The sequence below is a fragment of the Tupaia chinensis genome, unplaced genomic scaffold (assembly GCF_000334495.1).
Source record: "Tupaia chinensis unplaced genomic scaffold, TupChi_1.0 Scaffold000250_1, whole genome shotgun sequence".
NCBI lineage: Eukaryota > Metazoa > Chordata > Mammalia > Scandentia > Tupaiidae > Tupaia > Tupaia belangeri.
Window position 1 is genome coordinate 1566762 of NW_006159730.1, and position 9570 is coordinate 1576331.

Here is a 9570-nt window from a genome sequence, read left to right on the forward strand (position 1 = left end):
ACAGAGATTAGACCTGGTTTTGTTAGTAACCGTGAAATTATACCACAGGCTCATACGAGCCACAGAGGGCTTGGGACAACAATTCAGCAGCTTTAAAGCACTTCCTCCCAAGCTGATGGGACACACTGTCCCCAGTCCTTTTCCCGACAAGGACAGGCGTGCCGTGGTTCTGGGGATTTACCAAGAGCACCTGGTTCATTAGGGACTCCACCCAGGGCAATCACTGCTAAGATTTATAGTGTGATCAGAGGTTCTGAGGAGATAGGGAATACAAGAGATGGGTTTCTCTTCGCCTGAGCAGAACGGAATTTGTAAACCATGTTCAGTTCCATTTCTAAACCTTCTGAAGCAGTCGGGGCTAGGAAGACGCCTGCCCCTGCGACCTCCAGACCATCCACGGCCATTTCCCTTGCTTCTGGGGACACACCTTGTCTGTATTTGGAGGAGGGGTTACAACACAGGAAGCCAGGAGGACTTAGCCCTGGTGTTTGCCCCATACACACCCTATGACTCAAGTGCTTCCTCTAAATGGCCCTGGATGACCCAGCAAGAACAGTCCCCTCAGCATTTTGGTCAAGAAGTGTTGGGGCAGGGCTGTGATTTCAAAGTAGGACTGTCTCTCTCCAAAGCTTCTGTTCCTTCTGGGTGGTATGTACTTCCCACCCCATGTATCACCTGGCCCCCAACAAGGGAATGAGACCTTCCCCATCACAATGCCCCAGAGCCTCTCACCATTGGGCACACATGACCTGTGGCCAAACTCCCTTGACCCAGACCTTGCCTCAGAGGGATCCAGAACCTGGCTAACCCAATCAGAGGTCCCCAAGAGCTCCCACATTTCAGTCCCTGCTCCTTCAAGCCCCTAAGTCTGCTGCAGAGGCTCAATTTGAGCACTGGGTTCCTGATGGTGGCAAGCTCTTTGGTGCTGTTCTTGGTGCTCTTGTCTGGCCTGGCAGTAGTAGCTTCGCCACAGGGCTCTTAAGCAAGTATGTGAAATCGTGAGCCCTGAACCCCCATGACTACAGGAGGTGCTCCATGAATATCGATTGGTTCTTTTCCATCTTTCCTGGAGGCTGAGAATGGACTGTGGGGTGGACCTCACAGATTCAGCTAGAGAACTCCAGGCTATGGTCGGCAAAATAATGCTGCCCCACCAAGATGTCCATGTCCTGAACCTGGGTCTTGTGAATATGTTAAAGTGCATGGCAAAGGCGGATCATGGTTGCAGATGCAATCAAAACTGCTCATCTGTTGACCTTGAGGCTGGGAGATTCTCCTGAGTAATTCGAGTAAGCTAACTGCAATCCCAAGGTCTGTAAATGGGGAAGAGTGACGCAGGATGTCAGAGGCAAAGCGAGATTTGAAGATGCTATACTGGTGAAGCCTTGAGAACAGAAAGGGGCATGAGCCAAGGCCCACAGGTGGCCTCTGGCAGCTGGAAAGGCCAGGATACAGCTTCTCCCCAAGAGCCCCCAGGAGGAATGCAGTTGCAACACCTTGATTTTAGCCCAGTGAGGCCCATTTCACATTTCTGGCCTCCAGAACAATAGGAGAATAAGTTTGTGTTGTTTTAAGCTGTTAAATATGTGCTGATATGTTACAGCAGCCCTAGGAAACTCATGCAAGGAATTTCGAAGAGAGTGAAACAAGTGCAAGTCTGATGGCGCCAGGTCAAGTATAGTGCGTGTGGCAACACATCCCATTCAAGATCCAATCATTTTTGATGGGTGATCAAGCTTGTGTGTAGTCTTGTGTTGTCATGATAGAACACAACTCCTTTACTATTAACAAGCTCTGGATGTTTCTGGATGATAGATTTGTCCAAACTGTCCAATTGCCAACAGTGCACATTCTAACTGATTTACTTCCTTGGTAGGAGCTCAAAAAACACTTTTTTTTTTGAAAGGTTGTTGCTATAGAGCACGTGCGCTCGCGGGAAAGACAGTGAGAAATCACCCCCCAGGGTGGAAGGCCATGCTGCAATCCCTTTTCCTCCATTTTCCTCTCGGGGGATCTTGGGCACGCACGCACACGCACCCGGCGTGAGTTTAAGCCACCAGGTCCAGGACTCGAACTGCAGTTGACTACATGGGAGTTCAGCGACATAGCCGTTACGCCAACTGCTGTTCCCTAAAAAAACACTTAAAATCCCAGAAAACTGAAAGTATAACCTTCCTCTGATGAATGTTTGCTTTCTATGTCATTGGAGGCTAATCTTCATGTAGGGACTAAGACCACTTGCGCACCACACTTTCATAAACAATCCACTTATCATCATCGGTCACTTCAAAAAAGAATCGTTTTCCTCATGCTTAACAAGCATGTCACAGATATTTATATGCACCATCAAATGAACTTCTTTGAGTTCATGAGGAACCCAAATATCGAACTTGCTTATGTATCCCAGCTTCTTCAGGTGGTTGTGAACACTTGAATGATGGATGTTCAAAGTTTCTGCAATCTCTCATGTCATGTAACGTGGATTGACTCAATCGAAGCCCTTATTCTGTCCTGATCAACCTCCTCCCTGACCAAGGAGTGTCGCTGAGATCAAAATGACCAGCACGAAATTTCCTGAACCACTGTTGGCACTGACCTTCTGGTAAAGCAGTTACCATAAACTTTGTGCAACTTTTCACAGGCTTGAAAAGTTCTTCCCTTTATAGAAGTAAAACAATAAAATGTGGCAAAATGTACAGTTTGGTCTTCCATTTTCAACTTGTTGTAAAATTTCCAAAATTCAACTGAATTGTGTAATTTTTTTTTTAGAATTAAGTTAGAACCGTCAGCTGTCAAATGACATGGCAATACTATAACGCAAATGGTTCTAGTGCTTCCAAAAATGAACTAGTACCATCTGTTGCAAAAATGTGTCATGACTTTTCTGACAACGCAATATCTATACCTAGAATCTAGATACTAGGAGGGAATGCCATGTATTATTCATCCTAACAAATCAGTCAGTGCCCAGTGGGCATGAGGCACTAACTATACTGGGTGCTCAAAACGCTATGGCGAGTCAGGCCCAGCCTCCTGAGGCTGTCGGTCCAGAGGGAGACTCTGTGCTTTGACAAGCCCCTGACCATGTAGTGATACCTCCTGGATAGAGGGAGATCTCCAGACTGAGAGCAAAAACCTAAGTCAGGGCCCACCAGAGGAGGACTGCAGGGTCTCCCAGCAGGAGAGGGAACAGAACGTATAAGGCCAGGATGGGCAGAGAGGAAGCAAGTGCCTTGGTCTGTGGGACCCAGAGGGACTGAGTAGGACTAAAGCATAGAGAGTTGAGGAGCATATGGACAGAGGACTTGAGAGAAAAGCCAGGATACATGAGCAAACTTCAGGGACCCATTAGCCACAAGGAGGAGCCAAGGGTTTGGGGGTCCCTGGCGGCCATCAGCCCCACTCACCTGAGCCATCTGGAATGGCCCTGACAAAGGTAGGCAGCATCTTCACTGAGGCTGTAGGGTTGGTGTCCTTTGCCAGGCCCTTCTCCATCTCCACCTGGAACCGTGCCATGATGTCCAAAAGTGTCTCATCGGAGAGCCGCATGTGATACAGGAACCTGTCCACCTGCAACAGATGGCCAGGTGAGGAGAGTGGGCTGCTGCGTGCTAGCCCTCTGGCCGTGGCAGTGAACATCCACTCCCAGGAGGGGGCTTCATTCTCCACTCTGGGACAGCTTCGTGGTATAGATTCCTAAAGGCTCCTGCCTGACCCCTCATCAAGCTGGGGACAAAGCAGGGAGTTGGGAGAACAGAACGGAATAGAAGGCTGAGAGGGTGTGGGTTTATTCCTCTGAAGGGCAAACTGAGGAAGAACTAATCCCCCATTATTCTGATGGGACAACGGAAGAGAAGAAACAAAGAATGACTCAGGTAGTCTAATTCCCAGTTCAGGCTCCCTACCACTGTCCCATTTCCTCCCCACTGGAAAAGACTTGCTATAGTTTAAACCTTAAATTCCTAAACATGAAAGCTTTCTCTTGTCCAACGATGACAATATAAATGTCCAAACATTTCTTTTGGTTTATTGACTGCTAGAAAGCTCAGAGCTAAATTCCATCTCCAACTGCAGTCTCTAAAATCTGGTCCTTTTCATTTCTGTTTTGGTTTAAATGGGGTTGTTCTAATTAAGACGAGGTTGAATGATTAAAGTCAGCTCAAATTGCTGTTGGAAATGTGTGGCTATCACTCAAGTAACCAGGAAATTGGGGCAAAAGATCACTACTCCAGTGAAGGGAAGTTATAAAAATCACTATGGTCGTGCTCAGTTCACTTGAAGGCGATGCCAGAAAAGCTTCCTCTCCTATCCTAATGCTAATCGATTGGTGGTGTCAGCCTGGCTTCCCAGGGCTCATGGACAGGACTTCTGAAGAGGGCAGGAGGAGAGGTGGTGGTGGCTTAGCACCCTACATTTGCTGCTCCTCTTTAGTGCTGATTACTCTCTCCATCCATCCAGATCATAAGGCGGCTTGGTCCCCGGCACACCCCTGGAGGAAGGGCACTTTAAGGCTAAGAGCACGGTGCTGTTTACAAAGTGCCGTCATAGGTCACCTCCTGTAAGCTCCACTCCTTCCCTCTGAAGCAGTAGGTGAGGCCAAGGTTATTGCTCCCAGCTGAGAGATGAGGAAACAAGGCCCGGCACCATTATGGAGCGCTGACAGCTACAGGGCAGTGGCAGAACGGAAACTACCTGTAACTCCGTCTCCAGGCTCCTCACCCCATGGCCTGGCTTTGGCTCACAGATCCATGCGAGCACCACAAGCTGGACAGACACATCACAGCAAACTGGAGCACTCCCATCACCTCAGCCCTCCCACAGGTGCCCTGCCATCAGCCACGCCTCGGGGGACAGGACCACCTAGCTCAGGCCAGGACCAATAGAGAGACTCAAGATAGTGAAATAGCCCGATGGCTCTGGGGACTAGGGATCAGAGAGAAGCCAGAAAACCATCAGAGAGTCACTGACAAAAAAGGACAATGAAGCTTTCAGCATGTTTGAGAAGATAGGACGTAACCAGGTCACGCTTCATTAAGGGCTTCCTGTTCCTCCTGAGTCAGTTCATGACTAATTGGTTGGCACAGCCACACACAAACAGAAAACATTGCACAGAAGGGACGTGACCCAAGTAATTGGGGTTGGAGAAGTGTGGGAGGCCTCATATGGGAACTGAACTTGATACTTCACCATCCCAAAGCCCCTCAGACAGCACCTTGAACCTATTAAGCATTTTTCCTCTATCTGAAAATATAAAGAGCTTCCCCTGACTTCCACGTAATGGCATCCCTTCTATGTAAGCAATGATCGTGAGGCCTTTGTGGGGTCATTTGCAGCTGCAATTTAACAGAGTCATTGAGCATCTTGGGTTGGCCTGCTCTTGGCGTAAGTCACAGTTATGACAGAAAGAATGTCAACTCAGTTTCTTGCTGTTCTTTATATCTTCCATAGCACCTGGTAAAGTAGCTAGAAGGAAAGACTGGAACATCTACTGGGACCAAAAAAACTGTATTATAAATCAAAACAGGTAATGGGGACCTATATCCCCACACTAGGGGAAGTTTTATTTAGGAAGAGATGTTTGCTATAGGGCACATGCACTTACCAGAGAGACAGTAAGCAAGAAATCACCCCCAAGGGGGCATGGCCATGCCACAATCCCTTATCCTCCTTCCTTCTCCAGGGATTTTGGGCACACATGCTCACTTGCCCAATGTGAGTTTTAAGCCACTGAGTCCAGGACTCGAACCACGGTTGACTACATGGGAGTCCAGTGACATAACCCTATACCATCTGCTGGTCCCAAGGCAGGGTTCTTGTGTGGCAGAAAACAAAGCACACTTTTGGAATCACTCATGAACCCTAAGAAGGAATATCTTTTAAACAAGAGAGCCAACAAACAACATATTAAACTTGGAAATACCAAATTCAACAAGAAAAGCTCAGAGCTGTTGAGTTTCCAAATGTGAGAACTGGAAGGGGCCTTACAGATACTTAGTCCAAAGGTCTCGCATTATTAAGAGAGTCATAAAAATGTCTACTCTTTGACCCAGTGATTTCACTCCTGCAAATCTATTCTCAGGAAATAATCCTAACTATGGGGAACAATAAATATAAACCAATGTTTATCATAGCATTATGCTAATGGTTAAATAGTGTTTTGAAAAGTATTCAAGTATCTACAACAAGACAGGGAAAGGTTAAAGTAATGATGGCCTATCTACTTGATTGAATTTTAGTAAGACATTAAAATGATAATTACGAAGATAATGGAGAAGCATGCATAAGTGCTTACAATGTAACAAAAGGAAGCAAGATTTAGAAGTGTATGTGTATTGGGAACCAGCAGTTAGCGTAATGGCTATGTCGCTGGACTCCCACGTAGTCGACCGCGGTTCGCGTCTTGGACCCGGTGGCTTAGGGGTCATTTGCAGCTGCAATTTAACAGAGTCATTGAGCATCTTGGGTTGGCCTGCTCTTGGCGTAAGTCACAGTTATGACAGAAAGAATGTCAACTCAGTTTCTTGCTGTTCTTTATATCTTCCATAGCACCTGGTAAAGTAGCTAGAAGGAAAGACTGGAACATCTACTGGGACCAAAAAAACTGTATTATAAATCAAAACAGGTAATGGGGACCTATATCCCCACACTAGGGGAAGTTTTATTTAGGAAGAGATGTTTGCTATAGGGCACATGCACTTACCAGAGAGACAGTAAGCAAGAAATCACCCCCAAGGGGGCATGGCCATGCCACAATCCCTTATCCTCCTTCCTTCTCCAGGGATTTTGGGCACACATGCTCACTTGCCCAATGTGAGTTTTAAGCCACTGAGTCCAGGACTCGAACCACGGTTGACTACATGGGAGTCCAGTGACATAACCCTATACCATCTGCTGGTCCCAAGGCAGGGTTCTTGTGTGGCAGAAAACAAAGCACACTTTTGGAATCACTCATGAACCCTAAGAAGGAATATCTTTTAAACAAGAGAGCCAACAAACAACATATTAAACTTGGAAATACCAAATTCAACAAGAAAAGCTCAGAGCTGTTGAGTTTCCAAATGTGAGAACTGGAAGGGGCCTTACAGATACTTAGTCCAAAGGTCTCGCATTATTAAGAGAGTCATAAAAATGTCTACTCTTTGACCCAGTGATTTCACTCCTGCAAATCTATTCTCAGGAAATAATCCTAACTATGGGGAACAATAAATATAAACCAATGTTTATCATAGCATTATGCTAATGGTTAAATAGTGTTTTGAAAAGTATTCAAGTATCTACAACAAGACAGGGAAAGGTTAAAGTAATGATGGCCTATCTACTTGATTGAATTTTAGTAAGACATTAAAATGATAATTACGAAGATAATGGAGAAGCATGCATAAGTGCTTACAATGTAACAAAAGGAAGCAAGATTTAGAAGTGTATGTGTATTGGGAACCAGCAGTTAGCGTAATGGCTATGTCGCTGGACTCCCACGTAGTCGACCGCGGTTCGCGTCTTGGACCCGGTGGCTTAAATCTCACGCCGGGCGCGTGTGCGTGCGTGCCCAAGATCCCGAGAGGAGAATGGAGGAGAAGGGATTGCGGCGTGACCATCCCCCCTGGGGGGGGATTTCTCGCTTTCTGTCTCTATGTCTCTCTCTGTCTGGCGAGCGCACGCACCCTATAGTGAAAAAACCTCTCCAAAAAAAAAAAAAAAAGAAGTGTATGTGTATTATAAATATATCTGTGAAAACGCACAGCATGAAAAAAGACTATAAGGCCTTGCACACAGCAAACAGACAGTGGTTGTGGTTAAAGGTAAATTGGGGCCCCCCAGGTGTCATGGAGGTTAAGGCAGCTGGATTCCACATGACCAACTGTGCGGGTCAAGTCCTGTACCTTGCAGCTTGAAAAACACACTGGGCACGCATATGTGTGTGTGTAATAAAAATTCTGTGAGGAGAATGAAGAAGAGATTGTGAACTGGCCATCCTGCTGGGAGTGATTTCTCATTGTCTCTGTCTCTCTCTGGTAAGTGCATGTACCCTATAACTCAAAAAAAAAAAAAAGTAAATTAAAGGTGCTTTTTCGTAATGTTGACTTACTAAACTGTAAAAAATACACATTGAAACCCAAACCAGTCTTCCTCTTATGAATGAACAATCTGCAGGTCAGTGACCAGGCTTAGCCCAATGTTATCAATAGGTCAAATAATGTCAATATACTGAATTGGAAAAGAAGCTGTGAGAGTAGTTTCTCTTCTCTTCCTTTTCTGTTTAATTTTTTATTTAATGTTGGTGGGAGAGACTTTTAAAAATCATTCCAGAGTCTCAACAGTAACCCTCACAGGCAATGTATAGTCCAGGATCTTGACGACGCTAGAGGCAGGAAGCACAGACACTAAGAGGGGATCTGGTTACCTGACTATGATGTGTTTTCACCACACAGAGGGTTGTTCTCACAACAGTGACTCAGCCGATCAGCCACAGACCAGCCTCCCACACTACTCCAGGGACCTGCTAGGTCACATGCTTAAAGCAACCACAAAGTGCTCCCACCTTTCTCGACTCCTGCAGGGAGAGAAAGGCCAACTCCAGGCATTGACAAAGGCTGATCCTCCTCCCCGAAGGACCTAGAACACGTTAGTACAGGCTGCATTTCCAGTCAAAGGGGCCTCCTGAGGCTGGACCTGGGCTGCTGGATAAACATGTCCTGCCTAATCCTAGGGTAGAACAAAAGGTTAACCCTCGTAAAGGGGCTCAAGGACACGAAGTGAGTTTGCAGAACCAAAGGTTTCAGGGGTCCAGAGACTTTCCCTCAGGCGCTAGAGAGACACGATGCAGGTTGCACCCTGACTAAGAAGTAAAAATACGAAGTGGATTGTTAGGCCCTGCGGTAGAAGACTGTTTCACCTCCTTTAAGTAGCCAGTAGAGGGCTCTGTGAATCTAAATAACAGGTAGGTGAACTTAAGACAGGTAAATCTGACTGAGCTATGATTATTTTAAAATTTGCAGTAACCTCCAACCTAACTCTCTAATGAATAAAATTTAGTGGGGCTAGAAGGAGAGCTGGAAGGAGCCACACTTTCTCTCTCCTTTTGAAAAGCAGAACAGGGACCAGCAGTTAGCATAATGGCTATGTCACTAAACTCCCATGTAGTTGACTGTGGTTCGAGTCCTGGACCCAGTGGCTTAAACTCACACCGGGTGTGTGTGCATGCATGCCCAAGATCCCCCCGAAGAGACTGGAGGAGAAGGGATTGCGCCGTGGCCATTCCCCCTGGGGGGTGATTTCTCACTTTCTGTCTCTCTTTCTCTCTCTGTCTGTCTGGCAAGCGTATGCGCCCTATAGCAAAAACCTCTCCAAAAAAAGAAAAAAAAAGACTCTCCTCTCCTTTGTGGTATTCCCACCTCCCCCCCCCCAACTCCCCTTTTATCAAATGCAGTTCTCTTTAAGCTTTCTAAAGACTGTCTCCTCACCTCCTTCTGCATCCAATATCTAGCAGGAAGTTCTGAGTGAATCCAGCGGTCAGGACAGCAATGCACACTCAGAGGTGTAAGAGATTCACTTCCTCTTCCTCCCGAGTTT

At 46.4% G+C, this 9570-nt stretch overlaps 1 protein-coding gene across 1 annotated transcript in view; it reads right to left on the minus strand.

Annotated features, from left to right (window-relative positions):
- The window catches only part of HKDC1 (hexokinase domain containing 1), a 52912-nt gene that overhangs the window by 41761 nt on the left and 1581 nt on the right, over positions 1-9570 (minus strand). The window contains exon 2 of the mRNA XM_006148931.3: positions 3408-3570. Within this exon, the coding sequence (XP_006148993.2) occupies positions 3408-3570 (163 nt within the window). The remainder of the gene's footprint in view (positions 1-3407; positions 3571-9570) is intronic.